Below are 27,972 nucleotides of genomic sequence, written 5' to 3' on the forward strand. Positions count from 1 at the left end.
AGGCCTGGAATCAGAGATGACTGGAAATACTTGGCCACTTACCATGTGACCTTGGGAAAATTACAAAATGCCTGTTTCTCATCTGCATCACCTATAAAACAGGGTGATAACAATACATCTCAGAGTCACTATGGGGATTACATAATTTATAGAGTGCCTGATACAATGCCTAACAGCAATCAGAAAAATTTAGCTATTTTTAATATAGCTATTCGTAATCCATTTGGAATGTCTTAAATTTAAATCTTGCCTGAATTCAAAGACCTCAAAGAACTTGGACCCTAGATTTCCTATTTTTTTAAAAAAAGACCATTAAAAGTATAGCTTATATTCCACTCTGATGAACCAGATCCTCTGTTCTGGGTAATGGTCTCTTCCACCAAATTTCCCTCAAGATGCTTGTGCATTGGCTTATTTTGTTGTCTACAGTCAACTTTTCAGTGGTGTTCTTGAGTTTCAAAGAGCAGAATCATGAACAACACTTAAAAACCCTGGGAAGGTCATAAGGCAAAGAGCTGACCACACCAAAGTTATTCCGAGGAACTGAGTTCCCATGCCAATAACAGGGCTCAGTGGGCACCAGAGGAAATGAAACTAATAAAAACCACCATCAGCTAAATGATTATCAGTACCAAGGGGAAGTCTCATCCAGGTATCAGAATGTGACAACCTACTTAAGAAACAAGGACATGACATCTTAGTGGCTTAAGGAACATGTGTTAAGAGTTTGGAGATAGGGATGGAAAACAAAAGCTACATGAACACATGTGCACACCTAGATGGGTTTTTGCATTTACAGAGGTCAAGCAAGAGAGTAGGCAGGGTAACGGTGAGAATACAAGTTAACAGCAAAAATGCACCTACTTAAGATGTCTTATTTACATAAATCTTTTCAGGATTCTTGCATCGGAATACACTTTAATCTTTTATTTTACCACTTGAAGATAAAGGATAAAGCCATTAAACTACACAACATAAAATGGAGGTCATATCCCATAAACCAAACCTACTCAAACTCATGGAAGTGAGGAAAATCAAAATCAAGGTTGTGTTAAGGAATTTCACTTGATTCTAAAAATCAAGTCTATGTGACATTGGTTTGATGCAACAAAACCTTTATTAGATTTATCAGATTCCCCTTTTTAAAGAAAAACCCAAGAGATGATCAAGCACAAATGATCACTTCATGCATTTTATTGATAGTCTATATTTTAAATCTGCAGTATGACATCTTACATAGGGAAAAAGCTTCTTCCTAAAAGATAACTATTAATAATGAAACCAGCTGTAATATGACTGACCTTTCAAGGTCTTGTTTTGCATTAAACAAGTTATTTTTTAGCAGGTGTAAAGCACTGTACAAAAAAAAAAAAAGGAAACTGGGTACATTCTCAAAATTTAATACAGGGCTTCCCAACCAGGAGTCTTCTGGATAGATATTGGAGAAGGGTGTTACGTTCAGATTTAAAATTGAAAGAAAATGAGAAACCAGATAAAGCAAGCCAACCAAATTCACTTCACTTTGTGCTCCTTTCTGCTTTTTTGAAAATCTCTCCCAGAGGTCAGGAAGCCCTGGTATAACAATCACTTTAGTCTTTACAGAACATACATTTATGTGCTTCATGTTCAAAGACATAAAGGCAGCTTTTGTTACTATTCCCCCTCCAAATCCCTTCAGGTTCTTTTGGCTTCAGAAAGCTTTCTAAGACTGCTGCCCAGTTAGTTCTTTATATATGAATCCAAGTAAACATCTATACCAAAGCAGCTCTTCATGGGAGAAGATAAAACAGGCACAGATACATAACCAGGCCAACTGCATACCTACTCAACCTGATACCTGATCACATGGCCCTATATCTTTAAAAGCAGCACCAGGGACAAATGGAGCTAACAAGAGGTAAAATCCAAACATCTGACAGTTCAAACACAAATTAATCAGTTCAAAGAATGTTAGCAGAGGGCCACTAAATAGAGTTTAAGGCTGGGCAGCTGGTTCAACCATACATTGGTATTGGAATAAATCTGCAAGATGAGGAACTGAGAGGAACCCTGAAATAACCAGGCACAGTGGTATGGTGGGGTTCACTTTCATTGCATGTATTTAAGGTATCGTTCAATCCAAGTGACTATAAAGCAGCTTGTCGCTCTTTAGTAGTAAACAAATCCTAATCAAAACCAAATATCTCACTGTAATTGTATTTGAGAGTGTTGGAGAGTGTGTTCATTTGCTTCAAATTTGAATTAAAACACCTATATAGACATGGAAATCATCATGAAACTGATAAAAACTGTTGTTATCCCTTGAGAGTTCCAACACTTGAGTACCAGCTCTATCCTACACTGTTAAGTACAAAATGGAGTTACTAAAGCAAGTGAGATCACTCACCTATTGGGAATATTACAGTATTTTAGAAGTGTTCCAGTTAAGAACTCAATTTCAAGATGCTAAAAATTTTAAAGGGCAAGTACTTAACTCGTAGCTGTTTCTTAGTTGCTAATTAAAAATCCAATTTAAAAATAAGTGAAACACTCATTCCTCGGACCTTGCACTTTTAACTTTCCAAATGAAGCATGTTATTTTTGATTTACGTCTTCAAGTGTTTTTCGAAAGTGTACAATTTACCAGTTAACTCATTGAATTACAACACTGTTATTGAATACTAAACATAGTGAACAATTATACTATAGATAAGGGGGGGAAACAACGCCTAACACTTTCATATGTGCCTTATCCACCTCTTACATCACTAAGGTACAGAATACTTTAGAAAATAGCAATCAACAGTCTCATAAGAAAAGAAAAAAGTGCCCTGCAAACATGGCTTCTGTGTACTTAATATTGACCATACATTTGATAGGGAAGCCAGTAAAGTAAAACTTAAAAACTCAAGGAAGATTATATTTTTTGTTCACAAAAGAACAAAGGAGAATAAAAAGGGGTGGAGGGGAATACCCTCCATTTTTAAAAGGAAAGTATCGACAACCACCACAAGGTGCCACTGTATTCTAGCAAGCTGTAAAAATGGCCTTGTAAGAGTCATTTTGCAACATTAACCTCCCTATCGCATGGGTATTTTGGGAAATGACTGAAAGTCACGACTGATGCTTGACCCATTTCAGGTCATAGACACTTGAGAAGCAGGTGGTTAAATAAAAAAGCATATTGAGTGATAACCCTTCATAAATACAATTTGAGACACTGACACTAGGAGAGAACACTTGGCACAGAAAGGACATGTTTTCCCAAAGGAAAAAAAATTACTTGAGGTAACACTTATAGCTAAGCAGTTTCCTAATCTTAAAGTTTGGATAAACTCAACAATCATGTTTATAGAGATTGTATGTGTGTGTACATTACACACACACACACACACACACACACACACACACACACACACAATCCTGGTACTAAACTTTGTTAACTTTACAATTGATTATTTCCTATACTCCCAACACTAATGTGAACACTTCTCTCAATCTCCACCTCCATTAACCATTAACACCACTGAGGTGTAACTAATGTGTTCTTTTTAGAGCAAATATTCCAAATTAACAATATGGCTCATCTTCTAGTGTTGCTATAGATAAAGTCTGCACACTTCAAAACCTAACTTGCTCAATTTTGGTTTTAGTAATAATAAATCTCAACCTTGTCAGCTGCTTGGAGTTAAACAACATAACACCTCAAACACTTCATACCAGTAAGTGAATTTTTAAAAATACCTGAAATACTCGAGAAAACTCAGTTTTTAGTATTTTTCCCTATGCTCTGAACGTTATTTCCCAACATTGTTTTTTCTTGTTCCTATTACTGCATGAAGTTCAAACTAGGTCTTCAACACAGAACCTTTTGTAATAAAGAAAAAGTGCAAAGATACAAAATGAAATGTAGTCTTTAGCAAGAAAATGTTCCCTCAAGAGAACAGGTGTTTTGGATGCTGGTGGGGAAAAAAGACTCTTGTTCTCCATTGTACATCTGACACCTACAAATGACCTTGTCTTCCAAGGTCCACAACACCAGTAAGTATAGTCATGGGCCTTGTAAAAAAAAAAAAGTAGCAAATTTCACTAAAATATTTGTATCCATTCTACACAATCCAATGGAAATTAATGAGTGCTACTGAAAAAGGTGTCCACATGCACATGTCCAATATGTGCATTCTACTGAAGGCTAAAAACTTAAAATCCTATTTCCAGTGTTTATGAATAGCTTCAATATCTACATTCATAACCAGCATTCTGCATGAGTTACCTCTTACCTTAATATGTCACAAATGAGTAATACATCTTGGGAGGTTAGGGAGGTACCTGTTGTCAATAACTTTTATGCTTAGAATGTGCTGTAGTTGTTTTTAAACTATTTAAAATAAACACCCTTATAATGGGACATTTCAAACCAAGAGGAAAATGGGTTTGTTTTTAGCCAATTGGGACTACCCTGCAGATCTGAAAACCGTAGATTACACCCTTGGGAAAGGAGACAAGGAGGCTCACAAATATAAAGGAATCCTGACTTTTACATGGACATTTTTTTTAAAAAGATAAAATGTATTACATAAGCGCCATAAACAGTGAAATCTGCTTATATTAAAAAAAATAAGTGAAGCTTTGTTTGGACATTATTTCCTTGCAAGAGCAGTACATATCCTTAGTAAACAACTACCATATTTACAAGTTAATTACCTTGATACTTAGGTAGGATTGAAAGCTGGAGGAAAATATAAAAGAATGAGCTTTGAAATAACCTTTACAGACAGGTTGATAACAGATAAGGTAGCCAGATAATTCCTGAAGCAGACTTGTTTATTTTGTAGAGTATCTGACTATGCGTGGATAGTTGTCACTTTAAAGACCAAGGATGCATTCAATTCCTCTTTGGGTCCACTATCTTTTCCCAGATAAACAAACAAGTCCTCCACAGTCAGATTAATCCTAACCAAAACTGGCCTCAAAAGAGAAATTTGGCAAGAGTACTGGGGTATTTCATAAACCTAATCTTATTACTAAGGAAACAACACAAAAACACATGTGCCATTGATTTTGAGTTGGCAGCCTCATCTTCAAATATGAGCAGTACAATGAAAAATTTGAATTTCAAATAACCCAACTTTCAACAAAGGACAAATATCCCTTAATTCTTCAATTGGTCTTTAAATATGAGATGTTAAGTGTGTGTTGGATAGTAATGAAATATTAACAAGTGTGGCCTGGTACCTTAAATGACAAATCTCGAAAATAATGCAAATTGGAGACTTTCTTACAGAGTACACACCTCTGTACCAACTTTAATTCTTATGCTAAAAGTGGTTTATAGTCTCTTTCCTCCACCTTTTTCTTTTTTTGAGGAGCAGACTTGTAGAAACATCAATGTAAACTTGTGCTAGGTGGTAGTGATTTGTTTTCTTTAAACCAAAACTCTACCAAAGTTGTTAAATCTATTTCATCAGCTCAATTAGAATACTGTGTCAAGGATCTCACCATGTGAAACCAGTTCACATCTGTATGGTTACTGTCTTCATAAAAATTTTAAATTCTTCAGAGCAGTTTTCTTTACTCCTCCTATCTTTCATTTCCTGCCTAAATCCAAGTTAAAGTACAAAATTTCCATTGGTTATCTTCAACGCAGTTCAATTCTGCACTCCGTCCTTTCCTCTGCATGTCACAGTAGCTGTTCACATACATTATAAATACTATAGATATGTTCTGCTCTTGACATCTACACACTTACAAAAGCAGCTTTGTACTTTGTTTGGTGTGTTTTTACTATGTTGGCTCACAAAAAGCAGTTTTTTTCATTTCTAAGCATGGTACTTTACAATTTTTAATGCATTAATACAACAGTGCATTGGAAAAGTACTGAGCCTCTACAAAATAGCTTTACATTTTTAAACAAATGAATGTGATTTTTTCACTTACACAAGCATAGGCTTTTTTTAATATTTCCACAAGATAAATATCTCAATTAAACTATAAGCTCACTCTACAGTGTGCCACAGTGATGGGCTTAGGAGACAGTTATACATTTAGAAGATCCTAACCTTAGTGTTATTTACACTGACGTCCAATATCACCTCATCTGAAAGGTGAACAAATGACATTCAGCATGTAGCTGAATTTGTGCCAACTAATAACTGGGAATGGCAAAGCTTTAAGCAATCACTTATTATACATGTACTGTAACTTAGTCTACACTGGGAATTTCCTTTGTCCCTCTCTCCTATGGCATGGGAAACGTTAAAGATCAAAGATCAATGAGAAACAGATAAAGAGTCATTGCTAAGGCTGATCTTTTAAGATAACAAAGGAAAAACTGATAAATGTAGATGATGAATCACCAGTAATAGCAATTACTGGTACTGAAGTCAGATTTTTATGTCCTAAAACATTGCTTTTTAAATATTTCCTTTTATTCTGGAACAGAAATTGGAAAAAGGACAATGATGCATTCAGAAAGCAATGACTCAATTCAGGTTGCTACTTTACATTTAAGCACCACCCAAAAAGTGGGCATAAAGTAAGTGATTCCTGTTTGCCCATCACTATACCAGCTACATAGCTGAGAGTTCAGACCTTAATTACACAACACTTTCTCTGTTACCAGAAGCTAAGACTGCTCTGCGACAAATAGGACAAGTAGAATTCTCAGATAACCAGCGATCGATGCAGTGGACATGGTACTCATGGGAACAAGGTAGTTTACGAAGTTTGTTGCCTTCTGTATATTCTGTAATGCAAACACTACAGGTTTTTAATGCATCGTTTTCACCAAAACTTCTCATTGCCAAGTTGTCAATCTGTTCTTTGGTGAGTCCTCTAGGTTGGTCATCATCATCCTCATTTAAGAGGAAAAACTGAGCCAGACTAAGGAAGGGCAAAGAGCCACTTTCATCAAATGTTACTGGGGCCCTGTGTCGACCCTCTCGCCTGGCACCTGATGAGACTGATGATGAGCTTCCTTCATTACTGCCTTCAAACACCTCTGAGCTAGTCTCTGAACTTTCACCACTGGAACTGGAACTAGGACTGGAACTAGAACTGGAACTAGAACTGGAACTAGAACTGGAACTGGAACCAGAACTGCTACTACCACCAGAACCCCCTCTTCCATTCCGTGACTCTGCCCTTTCCACATTTCGACTCGAGGCTGAGCCACTAGGCTCTGAATCACTATCACTATACATAAAGTAGCTTAACTCACCAAAACCTGTCATTATCTGCCTTAACATGGTCTGAATTGCAACAGATGTAGTCTCACTTAAACCAGTATTTAAGATTCTACGAATCGGAATTCTGATGGTACTGACATAGGTTCTCACACCTGCCCGTTCGGAACGTGAAAACGTACGCCTAAAACCTCCTCGTTCACTTTCATAAGTGACAGTGTTGTTTGGCGTCTGAGACCTTGACCGAGTTCTGCTAGCTATGCTATCTCTCTGCCTATACTCTCCAGGACGAACTCTTCTTACTTGAAGATCAAGGACTATGGTTGGAGGTCTCTGTCCTGATCCTGTAGATTCACCACTGCTGGTTGTGTCTGAAGAACCTGCTCCTTGTGAAGCATTTCTGGTTCCCGAAGCTGCAAAAAGACCTCTACTTAGCAAGTCAGGTCCACTTATTTGTTGTCTCAATGTCACATGGTGCCGGGTTCTAGAACTTCCCTCAGTCTCATTTACCAAAGGATGCTCAAAAGTCTGAGATGAGATACTATGATGAGATCTTCGTGGAATTTCACTCATTGGATGCAGAGGCGACCTACTTCGTTCAGCTCTTGCTCGGGTTCTCCGATGGTCTGGGCTCCTGCTTCTTGCCCTTCTCTGACCTCTGGTAGGTGCAACTTCTCCCGTTAATGCTTCAGTTGAATTTCGTTCTGATCTGGAAGGCCTTGCAGATGTTGATTCAGATCGTGGATTTTCCACTTGCCTTTGGCTGTTGTTGTCTGTATTTTCTCCACCAGAACGTCTTGCAGATGGCTCATTTTCATTCTCTGGATTTTGGCTCCCATTATTACGGTTAACATTGATCTCTAAACTGAATCTGAAATCACCACTGTTTGGATTAGTCCGGCTCACTGCTCTCCAAGATTGGTTTCCTCTTTGCCCACTTCTTGTTGTATTTCCAGTTTGTCTGACAGAGTTAAGCCAGTCTATTATAGAGTCACCATTAGACACATCATCTGAAGAGTCTCCACCTGTTTTTAAAAAAGGGAGGGGTGAAGGAGAAAAAGGAACTACTAAAATTAGGACAATCATATAATAATGCTCTGAAACTCTGCGTTAGAGAAAAAAGAAAGATTCCCAATGGATGTCACATTTACAGATATTTGTAAGCTATACTGTATAGATTTGCAAAGTAAAGACAGGAATGTTTTAATTTCGTTTCAAAAGAACAAGCTAATCCTAGAGAAATTTAGAGAATGTTTTTTAAAGGGAATCTGTAGGAAGTCTATTTTCAATACTTCATATACAGAAGACATTTTTTCAGTCCGCTGTCAAAACACTAATGTAATCAAATAAGACAAATGCCAGTTAAGGTACAGGGCTACTGCTTTAGTGCAAAGTACATTTCTCTCAAATTTGCATTAGTTTACAATATTTCTTCTAGGATCCTGACTTAAATGCTTTTGATATATAGGTCTTTTAAAACACAAGACTGCTGTAGCCGTTGCAAAAATATAAATGGGGTTTACTAGTTTAAAAGTATTGAGTACTTCTTCATATTACCAAGAGCTTAAATTAACATGAAACTGGAGATCAGAACAAATGAATAGTCTGAATCTGGCATAGTACATGTAATGGCATGCTTAAGAACCAAACTGTTATCACAGCCTCTTATGTTAGATAGCCAAATTCCCCACAATCCTATTTAAAACATAAAAGCAGGATTTCTCAACACTGGCACTATTTCCATTTTGAGCCAGATAATTCTTTGTTCTGGGGGCTGTGTTGTTGTGAATTTTAGGATGTAAAGATGTTTAGAAGCATCCCTGGCCTCTACCCACTAGCTACTAGTAGAAAGCCCCAGCTTGTTGTGGCAACAACCAAAAAACGTCTCCAGATATTGCCAATGTCCCCTGGGGGGCAGCGGGGGGTGGGGGTGGGAATTATAACCTGTTGATAGCTACTAGGTTAGAGAATATAGCCATTTCTTTCTGCTGGTGGAAAACTCACATGTTTATAAGGAAAAAATAATTCAGTAGGAAGGAAAAAATTTCAATGGAGGTAAAAAAATCAAGAAAAAATATCACATTATTTAAATGTGGCTTATTTAAAGCCATTTCTCACTATGTCTCAATTAATACAAACAACCCAAAGGTGAAGCAGAAAAAAAACACGTTGACATTCTCACCAAATATCAAGAAAATGCCAGTTCTCTTTTTATTAACAATTACTTAGCACTAAATTAATTTGTTCCATTTCTCGGTAATCTCTGGCTGACATTTACTGAAGTTCCTTATCTATTTCATCCTCTACCCACCCTCCAAAGCAAAATATACCTCTATTTTCATCTGAGTTTTGTGGTGGTGGACCCTCTTTAATTTGTTGTAGTCTTCTCAGCAACTCTTCCTCAGTACTTTCACCTGAAAATAGTTTAAAAATGTTTGCCAAATTACGAAAACTGAGATGAAAACCAAGGAGTAGGAACCTGGGTATGGGAGCATGACATTAAAACTTAATATAAGTTTCTTTCCAGTTTACTAAATGCTTTGGCATATAACAGCTCATTCTTTAAAACTGTAACTCTGGGAAGCAGACATTATTATCTGCATTTTAAAACAAGGAAACTGAGACTAAGTGAGAGACTGATGTATCAATAAATGGCAGGGCCAGAATACCAACTTAGGCATTCTAATTCAAGTCTGGTTCTGTTGGCTCAAAACACACTCCTTCTCATAAGAGGCATGCTAACACCTTACCTTTTAAAATTTAAACAATAACTCAAAAGTTAGTAGAATTAAATAGAGGGGCGCCTGGGTGGCTCAGTTGGTTAAGCGTCCAACTTTGGCTCAGGTCACGATCTCGTAGTTCTTGAGTACGAGCCCCACAATGGGCTCTGTGCTGACAGCTCGCAGCCTGGAGCCTGCTTCTAATTCTGTGTCTCCCTTTCTCTCTGCCCCTCCCCTGCTTGCACTCTTTCTCTCAAAAATAAAATCATTTAAAAAATTTTTAAAAAGAATTAAATAGATATGAGGAGAACTAGACATAATGAGTTTTAATTAGGATCAAATGGGACCTAATTGGGCAAAAGAGAATAATCAAGCACAAAGTTCTGAATTAACAATTTTACCCAAGGCCAGCTTTGGAGGATTATGATTAGAATATAATCTGGGAATCAGAGATGACAAAAAAGGAAGTCTGTCCTAGGAACTAACATTCCCATTAGCTCTTCCACACTCAGATTTATGTCTTGTAGGTTAAATAAAGCTAACTAAAAACAAAAATATTGTTCAGTTCCAGTCTTTTCAATTCAGCTTGCTATAAATTCATAATATAATTCATAATTAAAAGATGTGATAGAGGTTAATTCCAAATATAAGTGAACAGAATTAGGCAATAAGTACAGCAATAAATGTCATTCTGTATCCCTTGTATTAAAATCACACTTCATGGGGCACCTGGGTGGCTCAGTCGGTTAAGGGTCTGACTTTGGCTCAGGTCATGATGTCACAGCTTGTGAGTTCGAGCCCCACATTAGGCTCTGTGCTGACAGCTCAGAGCATGAAGCCTGCTTTCAATTCTCTCCCACTTGCACTTTGTCTCTCTCAAAAATAAATAAACATTAAAAAAATTCTAAAAATCATACTTCATAATGGCTGCAGAAACAGATTTTTATAATAAGACTTTTTTTTTTAAAAGACCAGAAATCTTCACACATCGCATACCTGGGGTGCCTAGCAAATTGTTATCTCTCATAAGTCTATAATCTTCTTCACTCAGGTTATTTACAAATTGATAGAAAGCTTCTTCCCGATCCAATCGGTCCATCTGACTTCTGCGCTGTGCTGCAGACTGATCACCACTTCCTTTATCGTTAGAATCTGAGCTTTCCATCTTGATGAACAAGTGGAAAATTATCTACAAGGAGAAAGGAGATCAATCTTGAAAACAAAAGTTACCATGTGTTCTGCAGAACACTTTAAATTATGTGAAAATCCAGAATGCAGGTCAAGATGTGAATTTTCAGACATCATATGAATAAAATTTCATCAAAGAAAAACTCCCAAAAAGGACTGTTATACTAGGAAAAAAGTAGGTCAGGAGTAAGCAAACTATGAAAACCAGCCCTGGCGCCTATTTTTTTCCTTGAGATCAAAGAATGACTTTTTTTTTACACTTTTAAAGACTGTTTTTACAAAAGGGAGATAATGTTTTGTGATACACAAAAAGTATATGCAATTCAAATTTCAGTGTTCATCAAGTTTCATTGGAATACAGTCATATGCATTCATTTACATATTGTTTGTGGCTGCTTTTGTGCTGTAGTGGCAGAGCTGAGTAGAGATGAGCGACCGGATGTGGCACTCTCATCACTTTGCATTGGTGATGATCTGTACCTTATAAACTGTAGTGATGTAACCTGACAGAATTTCAAGTGTCATACATATCACCAGAACTATGACATTTTAAAAAACTACCAGTTCATACTTATCATGTCAAATGAAGTAAAAGTGCACTTTGTCAACCTCAAAGGCATAGTGGAATATGGATTTTGTTGTGAGATGGAAAAGACTGAGTTTATTATGCAATGGCACTCTTTTTTTTTTTAATTTTTTTTTTCAACGTTTATTTATTTTTGGGACAGAGAGAGACAGAGCATGAACGGGGGAGGGGCAGAGAGAGAGGGAGACACAGAATCGGAAACAGGCTCCAGGCTCTGAGCCATCAGCCCAGAGCCCGACGCGGGGCTCGAACTCACGGACCGCGAGATCGTGACCTGGCTGAAGTCGGATGCTTAACCGACTGCGCCACCCAGGCGCCCCGCAATGGCACTCTTTAACTGTCCTAAAATAAAATAACACGTTCATACTATCAGACTAAGCAACCATCACGATATTCCCAATTCACAGAAGAGCTACAGTCCAAAAAATTGGAAATTTAAAAAGAACACTCTCATCACAAAATATTTTCTCAGAATAAAAAATGAAGCTTCAACCAAAGTAAGTTTCCAAGTGGTTTGTTGGCTAAATCAAGAAAATCTGTTTATAATGGGGAGTTAATTAAACTGTGCTTCATTGCAGAAGCTAAAGAAATGTGTCAGAGAAAATAAACCTGTTTAAGATGATTAGCTTTGTTTTGTTTTTTATTTTTTAATGTTTATATATTTTTGAAAGCATGCACGTGAGTGGGGGAGGGGCAGAGAAAGAGGGGACACAGAATCCAAAGCAGGCTCCAGGCTCTGAGTGGTCAGCACAGAGCCTGATATGGGGCTCAAACTCACCGACTGTGAGATCATGATCTGAGCCGAAGTTGGACGCTTAACTGACTGAGCCACTCAGGCGCCCCAAGATGATTGGATTTTTGTGAGAGTAGCTGCTCAAAAATTCAAGGATATTGGGATATGTCATAATCAATTGAAAAATGAGACAGCAAATGATTCTGAGTGAGTTTTCTTGGCTCTTGATGAGTCGACAAATGTAATTGATACTATTCAGTTGTTTATTCAAGGAGTCAAGTATTGATTACTCAAGAAGTTTGAAGTAACTACAGAAGTAGCCTCTATGAATAGTCTGCATGGAGCAACTACAGGTGATTCGTATTTTTTTTAAGTTTATTTTATTTTGAGAGAGAAAGAGCATGTGCACAAGTGGGGGAGGGGCAGAGAGAAGGAGAGACAGAATCCCAAGTAGGCTCCACAGCATCAACGCAGAGCCCGATGCAGGGCTCAAACTCACTAACCCATGAGATCATGACCTGAGCTGTGATCAAGAGTCAGAGGCTTAACTGACTGTGCCACCGAGGTGCCCCAACTATTTCAAAAAAGTTGAGAAAACATTAATTGAGCACAGCTTAAAGTGAAATCTGCTAAGATGTGTTACAACTGAAATGGTGGTAAATATATATGTACAGCAGCTAAAGACAAGTTGGACAAATTTATAAAGCTTGTGAAAATGTAAGGTATTTAAAGTCTATGGTTATTCATTATATTATTCATCAGCAGGTAGTTTGCAGAAACTATGTGAATCTAACGTATTACTGAACCGGTATTATTACCAGTGAACTTCATCACTGTGGACTTAAACATCACCAGTTCTCTTGAATTTTTGTCAGAAATAGAAGCTCATTTTCCTAACTTGCCCTACTCCTTGTTAATTTGATGGCTTAGCCTTGGTAAAGTTATACCGTAATTCATTGTACGCAAGTCCAAGACTGAATTTTTTTTCTGAATGAGAAGAACCACCTTCAATCACTATTACCAAATGATGAATGGCTTGAGAAATTAGCTATTGCTGTAGACTTCCTAATGTGTTTTAATGAATTCAACCTAAAATTACAAGGCAGAACAGCACTTATATGCAAAACTTATAATGCAGTAAGATCATTTCAACAACTAACACTGGAATCACAACGTTAAGCTGCTTTACACATGCTATCAAAGAAACAACAGTTCCATTCCCCTACAAATTTGTAACAGATTTATTTTCTGAGCACAAATTACAGTTACGGAAGCATTTTTTGGACCTCATTGCAACTACAAAGAAAATTTCCTTATTTCAAAATCCCTTTAACTGCATCTGAGGAGCTTCCACCTAACCTTCAACTGAAAGTGATAATTCTGCCGTGTAATGATATGCTGAAAGGTAAATATCAAATGAATTCTATAAATGCCTTCTGTAAGGGATAAATATGCTTCATTAAAATTCTATGCTTGTGTACTGATTAGATAGCAACATAGGCATACTGTGTTTTATTGAACTTCACAGATAACTGTTTTTTTTTTTTAATAAATTGAAAGGTTTCTGGCAATCCTGAGTGGAGCAAGTCTATTGGTGCTAATTTTTCTAGCAGCATTAGCTCAGTTTGTGTCTCTGTCTCACATTTTGGTGATTCTTGCAATATTTCAAACTTTTCATTATTATTACATTTGCTGTGGTGATCTGTAATCTTTGATGTTCTAATTGTTTTGGGGTGCCATGCACCATGCCCATGTAAGATAGCAAACTAAACAGATAAATGTGTGTGTTCTAACTGCTCCAACCACCTGTTCCCCATCTCTCCCCCTTTTCCTGGGCTTCCCTATTCCCTGAGACACAATACTGAAATTAGGCCAATTAATTAAACCCTACAATGACCTCTATGTATACAAATGTGAAAGGAAGAATCACACATCTCTCACTTTAAATCAAAAGCTAGCAAAATGATTAAGCTTAGTGAGGAAGGCATGTCAAAAGCCACAATAAGCCAAAAGCTAGCCCTCTTGTGCCAAATAGCCAAATTGTGGATGCAAAGGAAGAGTTCTTGAAGGAAACTAAAAGTGCTATTCCAGTGAATGCACGAATGATAAGAAAGGGTAACAGCCTTATTGATGGTATGGAAAGTTTCAGTGGTCTGGATAGAAGATCAAACCAGCCCCAATATTCCCTCAAGCCAAAGTATAATCAAGAATAAGGCCCTAAAACTTTTCATTCTATGAAGGCTGAGAGAGGTAAGGAAGCTGCATGAGAAAAGTTTGAAAGGTAGTTCATGAGGTTTCCTAATATAAAACTGCAAGGTGAAGCAGCAAATGCTGATGTAGAAGCTGCAGCAACATCAAGGAGGCAAGACCCTCTCTCCGCCAGCAAAAAGATTACGACTCACTGAAACGCTCAGATGATGGATAGCATTTTTAAGCAACAAAGCATTTGAAATTAAGGTATGCACATCATTTTTCAGACATAATGCTATTTATTGCAAACTTAACTTACTACACTGTAAATATAACCTTTATATGCACTGGGAAACCAAAAAATTCATTTGACTTGGTTTATTTGCTTTGTTATATTTGTGATATTTGCTTTGTTATGTTAGTCTGGAATTGAACCTGCAGTATCTCCTAGGTTTTCTTGTACCTGTATGTGTGAAAAGACATTTTCAAAAATTAAATAAGGAAAATCTCATTTTAAGTCAGTAACACTAGATGAACATCTGCAAATAATTTTGATAAGTAATATGTTTAGCCCTGATTAAGCAAAATGTCCCTCCAAAAAAGAATGCCACTCTTCCTGTTATCAGACCCATATTACAGAATACTACTCCACTATTATTATATTTTGAGTTTTACCAAGAAAAACTTTGTGGAAATTTGGGCTTCTCTCTTTTTATATAAATAACTACGAAATATGCTCAATTTTGCTTTTTGATCAGCAAAGCCAAAAAACACATTACTACCTGGCTTTTCTACCACTTTCAATTAACCACTCTAATGAAAAACAACAGTAGTAAGTAAGCAATCTAAAATAAGACTCCAAACAAACAAAAAAAGTCATCCTCTAGCTTTTTTCCTTCTAACACCAGATTGACCTTAAGTTCACACTGAAAATATAAAAGTTAATTCCACAAAAATATGAAGACCTGACTTGTGGAAGAGGTAATCTATATCAGTACTAAGATTCAATCCCAAATACAATACATGAAATATCTGGATATTCACAATTCAGTACTAAAGAGAAAAATAAAACCAAACTCTCTTTCAGATAATAATAATAATAAAAGAAGAAGCTTCTCTACCTGTCTGGTTTTTATAACTTTAAACTTTAAGACTGGAAATCAACAGCTTAAAGTCATATAGGCCAGGAAATGGAAAACAAACAAACAAACAAAAAACAAAAGGAAGTCAAAATTTTCCATATGTAGCTAAGGAACACAATTTGGTGTTGGTAATAGTTAAGCAGCTAACTTAAAAAAATACAGGAAAGCACAAAGGAAAAAGACGCTTCAGCCATAACTCTTCAAACCAAAGAAAACCACCAGCGATATTTGTTATTAAGCACCTAATATTCTGAAAGTTAACATGGAAGTTAGGACAAAGTCCACTTGTGGAGGATCAGTAAATAGTTCTAAAAATAATTTATAAAAAAAAGTATAACTCAGTATGGTTGAAAGGCTTTTAAAACATAAATCTTGAAAGACAAAAATGTCTGGTAAGTTCTGACATTTGAAGGATATGAACCAAAGATAATAGAAAACTCACATACCAAGGACTGTTCTAAGAATGTCACAAACTCTTAAGAACAGCATCGGGGAGGTTAAAGCCCATATGGAACAGAAACTTGCAAAAATATGGAAGATTTTTAAAATGGCTTTGAAAAACGGAATCTGAAACAAGAAAGGGGTCTTATACTCAGTGGTGGGGGAGTTGGTATATTAACAGAGGACGGAAGGTAGAGGCACTCAACTTCTGTTTTGTTCCTATTTTATTCAACAAGGAGAACCACCTTCCAACTGGAAGCAGTGGAAAAAACAAACTTCTCAAAGAGAGAATCAAGAGACTGAACTGCAAAACTTCTAATGATGATCTCTGAGAAATCACAGAGAATAGGAGAGATGATTAAAAAAACACTAGATTTAGAAATAATCTAACCTTCAAATAAAAAGTGAAGTCTATAAACTGTAGCACAGCAAAATCTGACCAGAAACCTAGAGGGAAATTCTGGAATAGACTATCAGATATATTGCAAACACGGAGAAGAAAAATATGTTTACCAGCAGTGGGGTTCACTGCCAAATTAACCTTATTTGCTTTCCATAGGGATGGTTCTCAACCTTGGCTTGTACATTAGAATCACCTGGGAAGCTTTCTCTGGGGTTGGCCAGATAGCAATATTTTAAAAATTCCACAGGTAATTCTATTGAACAGTTAGGTTTGAGAACCTCTTTAATAGGAACGTCAGAATTACACTGCTGACTAGTCTGGGTTGATTTCTGTACAGAGTCTGAGAAGGTTTTACATCCTTATTTATTATCATGGAGAAATGTAGCCTAGATTAGCGCTTCTCAAACTTCAGCATACAAACAGATCACCTGGAAATCCTGTTAAAATACAGATTCTGATTCAGTGGATTTGGGGTGGGGCCGGAGAACCTGCATTTTAAATAAGCCTCCAAGTGCTGCTGCTGCTGATCCTAGAATCACAGTCTGAGTAGCAAAGAGCTTGATGACAATACAGCTTAACAGATTCACAGAATACAGCTTAATAGATTCACCCTCAAAGGTTACAGAGCAATGTTAACCTGCAAAGAATCCTGTCTTCAGTATTTAAATAAGAACCATGTCAAAGACATGCCAACCAAATCTAACCAATTCAGAGTTGGGAGTTAGTAATGAAGATGTATGTATATGATAAGTAATATTTTGAATTTTCAGTGGCTTGTGAGGATGAGCTGAAATCAACAAAAGTGATGGTATATGTGCTACCCTGAACACTTTATGAAGGATTATCAAATTAAAATAACCTATATGAAGAGTACAGAGTAGGGAGGAAACGTACTCATGTGAAAAGAGCAGTTCACATGAAGACCTCAAGTTTTCAGTTAACAAAAAGCTCAATAAAAAACCTGTTTGAACTAGCTAAGAAACCTAAGATAGTCTCATACTGCGTTCATAGACCACAGTGTTCAAATAAAAGTGGTAACAGACCCAAGGCAACCTGTTGTTCAGATCTAGAATGACCAAAATGACAAGTCAGGGAACACCATAAAGAAAATGGCTGAATTACCCAGAGAAGACTTGCATGAAGACAAAACTAAAAACGGGCATGATTTACATTTTCAAATATTTAGAGTTATAACATGACAGGGAGAACCACAGAATCAAACTAGGGCTAACAGTTGAAGAATTATGGGAGCAGATATTTCTTTCTTTTGATACAATGGTCTAACAATGAAACTACTCTAAAGTGGAGATGTAACCAGCCTCTTGAAGCAAGCAAACTACCCATTCTCTCAAAATATTCAAGCAGAATTCTGGTGGATATTAAGAGGAGATTGCTTACTAGGTAGGAGTTTGAACGGACGGACTTCAAAAGACCCTTTGGATTAACATGTCATTAAGGATGGGGAAGTCTCTTAGTTTTCTATTCTGGGCTTAGGGTCCTATTAAGCTACGTATTCCACTGCCACAATTTTGTTATAACACTTTGATAAGACAAATCCACTTAAGTTGCTGCATCCTTGCCCTGCAACATACCTTGTACTTTATACTACCTTCACACTTCCACTAACACTGTTCCCTCAGCTGCTTCTCAGTCTCTCCCCATTTCACTCACCCTTTAAGATGAAATGAAATGAAATCTTACCTCCTGAAAAACTATTACTATCTCAGCTAGCAATTTTTTAAAAATTTTTTTTTCAACGTTTATTTATTTTTGGGACAGAGAGAGACAGAGCATGAACGGGGTAGGGGCAGAGAGAGAGGGAGACACAGAATCGGAAACAGGCTCCAGGCTCTGAGCCATCAGCCCAGAGCCTGACGCGGGGCTCAAACTCACGGACCGCGAGATCGTGACCTGGCTGAAGTCGACGCTTAACCGACTGCGCCACCCAGGCGCCCCTCAGCTAGCAATTTTTTCATCCATTGCTGCACACAGCGTTTGTGCCACTAGAGTGGCACTTCATGCCTTACGTGGTCTTTTATAGTTTTGAAATATTCTTCATAATCTTACTTACCCAACATAACCAAAATACCATTTCAACATGTTATCACTATAAAAAATTAGTGAGATGTCTCACATTCTTTTTGTTAATACCAAGTGTTTGAAATCTGGTATTTTGCATTCACAGCACATCTCAAGCTGGATACTAAATTTTCAATGGTTAAAGTAAAATGCAGTCCTACCAAAACAATGAAGTTGTGTTTAATGAGAAAATATTTTACGCTGCTTCACTTTTAATTTAACTTAGTTAAAATGAAAGAAAATTAAAAGTTCAGTAATACAGTTACACCAGTGACATTTCGAGTGTCAGGTAGCCACATGTGCTTAGTGGCTACCACACTGGACAGTGCAATTTGAAAGAATTTGCTTGTAAGGTAGAGAAATCCCACATATGCGACGAATTTCAAAGTGTTTCCAATATATTGTTCGTGCTCTACACACCCACTATTTATTCATCCTCTTTATGTTTTTCTAAAATAAAATAGTAATGTTAATATTCTACCAATATACATGGAATAGAGAATTCTTTCCTATGTTCACCAATCATCAAGATTTCATTCTTGACCTTTTTAGAATTTCTATCATTTCCTACATGGAAACTAGAGACAAAACATTACACCTCTATTGAAAACCCTACTGACACTGTGATTTTAGGGACTGTTGAATCCTAAACAGCTCTTTCCTGGTGAGCTTAGAGGTTAGTTTATTCCATGCAAGAATCTTTATCTTGGTTTAATTTTATCTTTAAATTTAACACTTTAACAATGGGACACACTCACAAAGCAACACATGATCATCCAAATTACTCTTACTTCCATAATCATATCCTGCTCTCCTTTTCCCTCCTCCCAATATACACCAGAGAAAATCAAGGAAAATAATTTCCCCACATGACATCCCTTGTAATACACTTATTTTTATTTCAAAACTGCGACCAAACCAGCAAGGCTTCATTAAACAGAACACACAATGTTTTTGCTAAGGTATAGGTGTCCACTGAAGGAGAAGTTTATTTCTTGTAGTTGATTAGGGGACAGGGAAAGAAAACTTTGACTTCTTTCCCTACTTTTGCCTTCTTTCTGACTTACTCTGCATTTCCCCTAGGCTGGGCATGGGGTTCAAGAGATTTCAGCACTGACAAGACACTTCTACACTTTCGGGACATTTAATGGGTGAGTTATGACCGTTACACCTGCAGAGTTCCCCTGGACAAGAGGTAATTACATTCTGGAGAAAAAAGGAAATCCCGAATATAAGCAATGCTCTCAAATGCCTTGTAAAATGATCTTACACACACACACACACACACACACACACACACACACACACCCATGAACCTGGTCTTATTTTAAGCAGTCCCTTTATTACCCAAGCAGAATAAAGTGAAAAAATATAGTAAATCTAAACCACAGGTTCAGACCCTGGTAGATGTAACATTACCACTCGTAAGTGAAAATGAACATTTTAAAGGTTAAAGCACACTAAAGATGCCAGACACCACAATTCAAATGATCAAATACAGATCTCTCTCCATTTTGGTGTCAAATTTTAATAAAGAATTATGTTGCCAAAATGGGTCTCTAGATTCTACTCTATGGTGAACACTGTGGTACACTTCCAGTTTAACTAGTAAGAGGAAAGAAGAATCCTCCCACACTCTTGGGCTCCTTCTATCAACAATAAAAGAGAACATCTTAAATCTATTTAGTTATCTTACTCTCAGTTACAATATTCATGTGCATAAGTCAGAAATTTTGGAGTAAATATATGATTAGCATCACCCACTTTTAAACTTAAATATTTTTTTTGAAAAGTTTACCAATAAAATAATTTAAGAGAATATGTAATTGTTAAGTCACTTAGGTCTCTCCTTTATTATAAGCAATACCCACTACCATGTATTGACACAACCCTTTCACTTATATTTCACTTAATCCTCACAACAATCCTATAGGAATAATCACCTCTATTTTACAGATAACAGGTATAGAGTGAGAAAGTGATTTACCAAATGCCAAGTAGCTGGTAAGTGGAAAGAGTCAGTAATTAAATACAAGTCTCCTAATTCCAAATCCAGTCAAGTTTTCACTACATGAACAACTGACTCCCAATAATTTTGCAAAACTATATACTTTAAAACACATTCCTTCAATCCCAACAGGCATGTCTAAAGTATTCAACCTCACTATGAGCTTTTTATACCCTGTTCACTCTTGGTATGAAAACTTCCAAAGCAACAAAACACCTTTTATAAGCAGTATGAAGCAAGTAGGACTTATTTTTAAGTAAGTCAACTTTTAGTACTTTTGTTTTAAAAACAAAAAATAGCATATTTTATTAACCTTATTTCTTCCAGAGTACTGTGTGCCAATATATCCAAATCCATTCCTGGAAATGAGCAGCCAAATTATAAATTTTGCCCAGTCATTTCAAAAACTATTCGTTTGGTCAATGAATGTTTGTGTCAGGTAAATTCAATTCCAGGAAAGAAAAGCCAGCAAGAAAACTAAACCTGAGGTTTATTCTGTAATTAGAGAATTTAAAGCAGATTTTATTCACCTTGAGTATTTTAAAGCACTGTCTTAGGGATTTCCATTTCTTATATATTAATACAAGTATGTTTCTGACCACTGTTAAAAGTTTTTCATTTAATTTTCCTATGTTCTCCAATCTTTAAAGAATGTAATTTTCTTATGTCAGGGTGAAAAGTCATTTAAAACATATTGTTCATACTAATGGGTCACTCCTGGTGCTAAATACATACATATTATATTCAATAGATATACTGCATCACAGTACCCAATGAAGGAGACTTAAGGCACCAAAAATACTGTTAAACAAAAGACTTTACAAAACTGAATCCTGAAATCCAAATGCTTGTGTGAATATCAATTTAAAAAGAAGCCACATCTATTAAGTCTGTGAGATATAATCTCTTCTTAAAAACAAAAAGGTACAGTGGGAGGGAGTAATCAAGGTAACCTAATATCAACTAACTACCAGAGCACCTTGAGCATTTCATCTTTTGTGTTCATACAAGCTCCAGACTCAATAGTGTTCTAAAGGAGAACATGCCAATTAAAAAAATCATAGTATCAACATAAAAATGTGTCATACTGAAAAAGAACAAGTATCATTCTGTTTGCAACAGAGCTTAATTAAGAACCTCAGAAATAAATGGAAAGTAATGATATGCAATCCTCGTCAATAAAGAAAATAGCTCAATAATACCATCACCAAAATGAAAAATATTTAACGCAGTTTTTTTTTAAAGTTAAATCACAAAGAACCACTGAATTTGAGGTCAGGATATAAAGTACTATTGTATATGTAGTCGCCAAAAGTATTGAGAATTTACATATACAGAATGTTTAATTAAAATTTTATAGCATTTGTAATAGACAAAAGATGATTAACAATCAAACAGCTTTTTTATTCTATCAGTGGAAGGGTGGAATTCAGTTCTGTGAAAAGGAGAAAGTAGGAGATAGTGGGTTCTAGTCTCAGCTGTAATATTAACCAGCTATGTTAATTTGGCCAATTCACTTAACCTCTTGTGCCTCAGGATGTTCATCAATATTAAGAGAGCTGGCTTAAAACCACCCATAAGGTACCTGCCAGTTCTATGAATCTGTGACTATGAATAAAATATAACCCAGGTCACATTACAGTAGTAAGTCAGAAAAATAAGGCTTAAGAAACAACATGAGTAACTAGGCTATCAGCCTAAAACGCTGTGCTTTTCTCCCTACCACTTCACTCAGGCACTTCTATCTCCTTTTTGTGACTATCTTACTTTTTTCAACAGAAATATAAAGCACCCCTCTTTGAAAAACAGGACAGGATTGATGTTTCACTGCCTTTACCTAATGCATGATACCTGTCATCACCCACACAATTTGTTGATTATTTCCAATACTGGCCTATCAGAGGATGCTACCAAGGACTCTACCACTATTGATACTATTATAGCAATACAAGATTACAAAATATTATCTGCATGGCAATGTTACTTTAGCCTCATTTATATTCTTTTATCTTTACCACTTGAAAAGGACAGCAGGAAAAAAAAAGGATTCAGAAGTGTCCCTCATGGGTCTAAATCTCTTGGCAGGAAGTCTACTGACGTGCAGCTCACAAACAGTTCTATTACAACCCTCTACAACAGTTAAACTGAAAGAGTATTAATAAGAATGCCAACAAATCAGAGGACAGAGATCAAACCAAATGCTGCCAGTTCACAGGAACAAGTTAGTTAATAAACCATCATAATGACATTTCTATTCACTCAAGTACTTTAGACAGTAAATTTAATCTTCGATTACTCATTCCATGTTATTATTGAGCTACATCACTAAATTGGAATTTGGTCTTACCCACACAAACTCAATTCTGCCTCATTATCCCCAACAAGTCAAAAAATGACTCAAAACACCAAAATGTTCATGTGTTCATAAAAAAGTAATGTAATATCATTGACTATTGACAGTTTTGGTGTTAATCGATAACTATCTTTAAGAACTATCTTTAAGATACTATCTTTAAAAACATAAGTTTTACATCTAACTTTTTAAAAAGTGAAGAAAGTTTTTAAAATTAAAAATCCCTTGACCAAGAAAGAAAATATTATGTACACAAATGACGGTTATATCATTTGAGGGAAACAATTTTGTGTTACCGAATGAAACATGCTGACAACTGTGCTTCCTGAACCAGTGTTCTGACATAGAAATGATGACCATAGTGACCATATATCCCCAGTTTATCCAGAAGAGTAGCAATCTACACCTGTTGTCCCACAGTGATTATTAATATGGCCCTCTTTCACTCTCAAAACTGTTCCAGCTTGGATAAATTAATATAGTCAGTCACCTTGGATATAATTGACACTAATGGGAAATTTGGCCAGTAAGAAAATTAAAATTATAATTAAGAGTTAACTTCCTTCTCCCTACAGCTTTTAATTAAGTGGAGAGTGAGAGGAAAGAGATCATTTTTCATTATAAAGTTAAAAACACCCAACACAAATACCCCCCTCCCAACAAAATATCATGTTCATCACCATGCAAATGTTATAATGGCAGCCCAAGCTGGAGTCATGAAATCATTGCAAAAGGTGCACAAATTGATATACACACCACAAACTGTCTATAGATATTTGTCTCACACATATGTAGGTACTAATGAACAAAAATCTTGGGTCAGAAAATCTACAACAAAAAGATCAACTATATATTTCAGAAATAAAACCATAAGTTCATATATTCCTGAATTGTTCAAAATTGCCAATATTTTCATATTTAAAAAACATCTCAATTGATGACAGGAAAAATAAACTGATTATCTAGGAAATTTCCATTTTCAAGGTTGGGAGAAAATAATGAAGGAAAAAACAGACACAAGCATTATTGCCTTCTTACACTGGTTATCAAAATGTCAAGGGATTATATAAACGAATACTTTCTGAAGTCGATGGCCCATAAGGTTTTGGAAATCTTTGTGTTATACAGAGGTGTTAAGGAAGTAAACTTACAAAAGAAAAACATGTCCTACGCAGTGGCCCAAAATTCTAGCACCTCATCAATCTGGATTTGAGAGAGGACTTTTCACTTTCTAATTTGTTATCCACCCTATGGTAAATCAAGGGACAAGAGGCTGGTGAGTGATTTGCTCTATTTCACAATCTACTAGGTCTATGGAAAAAGTAATACACACATTATAATTCCACAGATGCAGATGTCCCATCTGACCTACTATATTATTTAAGGCCTCACAACATCTTCACTAACCTGAAAGAACATATACAACCAGCCTAACATTTCCAGATCATTTCATTAAGCTATTTCTTAAAACCATTTCTGATTGTAAATTGTTATCAAATTATATCACAAGCAGTAATAGCTGAAACAGGAACCGGGACATAAAAAAAAGGGGAGAGGGTAATTGCTAAAAGTCTCACCTACTTCATAAAGCAGATTCCCTTTAAGTGGGAACAAAAGTTTTTGAAATGATCTAACCTATAGATTTCTTTTATAACAAGCTTTCATTTTCTTTCCATCTCCAAACTAATTAGAGAGCAATTAAGTCTAGAGGTATAAAAGTTTAGTGACTCCAGGTTCAAAGAGACCTGGGTTAAAATGGGGGCTCTACCATTTATTAGATATTTAATTGAGGACAAATTGCTTAACCTCTTTTCAGTTTCGATTACCTCTGTAAAATAGTTAATATCCTCATGAGGCTTTGCTATGAGGATTACAAAGTCATGCATGTAAAAACACAGGACACAGAACATACATTCAATGCAAATTAGTTATGAATTTAAGCTAATTCCATCCCAGTTTGCCTAGGGCAATCCAGGTTTGCACCTGTTGTCCAGGCATAATTATTAATAATGTCCTTTTTGCTCCTAAAAGCAACCTGGCTAGGGCAATAAATTATGTGGTTACCCTAACAATGATGGTAATGAAAGGAGTTAATATCACAGTATCATATATCAATTAAGATTTTTTGGACCTTGAAGGAAAAAAGTTGACCACCACCCAAACCAATGTAAGATTATATTCCTGTAAGACACTCAACTGATGTTTCATTTAGTTATTCAATGAACATTGAAACACTATTTATTTAGACCCATCCCATTCCAACAATGATTTAAGGCAGCAAATTTCTACTTTGTTCTTTCTGTTCTATATAGGTATTGGTAAACTTCAGATATTATTTTAAAAGAAGAAAATTCACAGACAAAACACTAGTGAGTTCTAGTTACTCAGACACACTACCCTTTGAATTCCCAATGAAAAACCCATTTTCATCATGAAGAATGCCCAGCACCAATAAACATATATCAAATGAGCCCATCCAATTACAGGGCCTGCAAAACAGAATAAATATTTTTAAACATGCATTCTACACATAAATCATCAGGAGACGCAACAAAAAATAAATTACCTGACTGTTATGACATAGTATTGTAATACAATAAACTGGATTTTAGTTTTCTTCACTCTCTGCTCTAGAAAAAAAAAGAATCCATTATTCTTCCTCTTTCATAAGATAGACATTTTCTTTGAAATAGACACATCCTAAAAAAAAAACACATCCTATATATTTTAAGTTACCCCATAACCCAACCTAATTTAGTATTACTATTAGGATATTTGGGGAGATTGAGAAGGTCAGAGAAAACCAGCAATCTTGTGTTAGAAGATTTCCTTTAAAGGCTGAAAGCCAATCTACCTTTTAATATAAGCTTGCTTAAAATAGGCCTTTCCTTAGACCAGTAATATTTTCAGATTCTGATGGTTACTTTCAAGTACTTATTTGGCACATTACAGGAGCCTATGGCAGAAACTAAAGTATGAAAGATCAGCAGGACATTTAGGCTAAAGAATGAAAATTGTTCAGTGTAACAGTCTCTTGAAATCATAGTTTAAAAAGTATTTGGATTGGTCTTCCTGGGTACTTTGTTTTTATAATTTATAAAGCTGATTTGGGGGTGGGGGGCTATAATTGGGCTGCCTGGTCTCAAGTCATCCAAGACGGACATAATGTACCTGATGGGGGTGCTTGGGGTAATTTTGTCTTTAATCACGAAGAATCAAGTAAATGATTCTAGTATTAGAAACGACTAGTAGTACATTTATTTCTTCCTCCCTTCAATGATCCAAAGCGACAGCGGTTAATTCTGATTCAGGAAATGGGGGCTCCTTACTTGCAGCAAAAAATTACTGTTGGACCTTGCAAATGGTGGATGACAACCTCATATAAATGCTTCCTCTTGCCCCTAAACGAAAAGAATGACCTAAATAACAAGATTGCTAGACCTCAAATTCCCGGACTAACCTGTGGAATAAGTACAGGGAGACGGTCTAGGGAAGGAACGTGGCTGTCTCCTCCATCTTGAAATTAATCAGCATAAGGGAAAAAGGGACTGAGTATTCAGGAAGCAGAAGCCCAACCGGTTAATACTAGTTACTAAAGCTATGGCGTACGTGGCAGGTACCGCCCGCAGAAGCCGAGACCCTTAGGCTTTTCTTTTTGAGGGGGGAGGGGTTGGGTTGTTGCCGGATTGAAGGAAATTAAGTTGAAAATGTTTTGGCCCAATTCCCACCCTTACCCAGGGAAAACAACAAACACGCAACAGCTTTTCCCTGCCTTTTTGGGGTATTCTTGCAGTGGTATCTGGCAAAGACTATGCCAGGGTTATCGAGTAAGGGAGTAAACCAGTTGCCCCAGATCCTCAGGGAAGATGTCATCGTGGCCCCAGGGGGCGCCTAATTGATAGTGCCCAGCAGAAGGGCTCGAAGTGGGGTTCTGCAAATCCTAAGAAATCTAAAGGCCCAAGAGTTCCCTGCAACTGACTTAGAGCAGCCTGATTTTTTTCCCTTTTCCCAAGCCCAAGCCCGCCATGTAAAAGAGGGGTAAGGAAGCGAGGGAAGCCTCCAGAGAACCAAAGAGAAAAAACCCTAAGACGATCAAAGATTCTCATGCCGGAGGCCAACACTCATAAATCGCCTCCCCCAAATTCTTAAGATTGTAGAGGGCCTTGGCTTTAGCTTGCACCGCCACGGGGAGGAAGTACTACCCACCTCCTTCCCCTTCTTCAAGAGACTGTGACTATACGCCCAACTAAAATGGCAGCGGCGACTACGCCACGGAGCCCCCCGCAGCAATCAGCGCCTTGGGGTCCGGAGGCGGCGCTGAGCGTCCGCCACGACGCGACACTCAGGCCATTTTGAGAGAACGCGGCGGCCGCAGCTCCGCTGTCTTCCTCTCGCGCTCCATCCATTTCTCAAGAGGTTTCCCAAGGCTTCACTTACTCGGTTTTAGTGTCGGGTCCGACTCTGTCGGTTCGGCCGCCGCCGCCGAGGCTCCTGTGCACCTCCCCTGCCCCTGCTCTCAAGCCCGCCTCCGATGAGTCGCTGGTTGAGACCCGCCTCTAGCCCAGCGCCTGCTCGGAAACGTTGCTCAGGCAGCCATTATCTTCCCCATTGTTACCAAGCAGCGACAGGAAACGACTGCCCACAACAGGAAGTGATGATGCCGCGTTCCGGCCCCGCAGCCCCACTCCTAGTCTATTAGCCAATCCCAGGCGATTCCTCGAAAAGGCTCGGCGGGAGGAAGAAGGGGGCAACAGACGACGCGGCAAGGCGGGCCGTGGTCTGGAAAAGGAGAGCTGCTGTGACGCCCACCATGTGACAGGCCCCACCCTCCTCCGCCATTTTGAATTGTGGCGAGAAATTCGCGTTCTGAGAACTGTGGGAACCTTTGCTTTCCAGTTCTGAAAACTGAAGAACGTCACCTTATGACCTCTTGAAGCCATTTTCAGAGAGCGAGAAATGCGGTATT

The 27,972-nt window shown here is 37.1% G+C and overlaps 1 protein-coding gene across 2 annotated transcripts; it reads right to left on the reverse strand.

Annotated features, from left to right (window-relative positions):
* Positions 1–1,176: 1,176 nt before the first annotated feature.
* RLIM (ring finger protein, LIM domain interacting) lies at positions 1,177–27,736 on the reverse strand. 2 transcript variants are annotated; one of them, XM_043571086.1, is made up of 5 exons: positions 27,444–27,651; positions 25,573–25,636; positions 10,880–11,072; positions 9,494–9,577; positions 1,177–8,188 (listed from the first exon to the last, which is right to left on the reverse strand). In XM_043571086.1, the coding sequence occupies exons 3-5, from the start codon at positions 11,046–11,048 to the stop codon at positions 6,576–6,578; spliced, it is 1,866 nt and encodes a 621-aa protein (XP_043427021.1). In that variant the 5' UTR covers positions 11,049–11,072; positions 25,573–25,636; positions 27,444–27,651; the 3' UTR covers positions 1,177–6,575. The 2 variants fall into 2 exon arrangements, with proteins under 2 accessions (XP_043427021.1, XP_043427020.1); XM_043571085.1 differs by lacking the exon at positions 25,573–25,636 and having other exon boundaries at positions 27,444–27,736.
* Between the last annotated feature and the right edge of the window lie 236 nt (positions 27,737–27,972).

Source organism: Prionailurus bengalensis, chromosome X, assembly GCF_016509475.1.
Source record: "Prionailurus bengalensis isolate Pbe53 chromosome X, Fcat_Pben_1.1_paternal_pri, whole genome shotgun sequence".
In the NCBI taxonomy this organism is placed as follows: Eukaryota; Metazoa; Chordata; class Mammalia; order Carnivora; family Felidae; genus Prionailurus; species Prionailurus bengalensis.

Bases quoted from the DNA above. Each gene is read 5' to 3' on its own strand.
- RLIM (XM_043571085.1), bottom strand. From the start codon at position 11,048: ATGGAAAGCTCAGATTCTAACGATAAAGGAAGTGGTGATCAGTCTGCA. The intron at 9,578-10,879 runs GTATGCGATGTG...AACTATTTTCAG, and splicing joins CAATTTGCTAGGCACCCCAG to GTGAAAGTACTGAGGAAGAG. The intron at 8,189-9,493 runs GTATATTTTGCT...TTTTAAAAACAG, and splicing joins AAACTCAGATGAAAATAGAG to GTGGAGACTCTTCAGATGAT.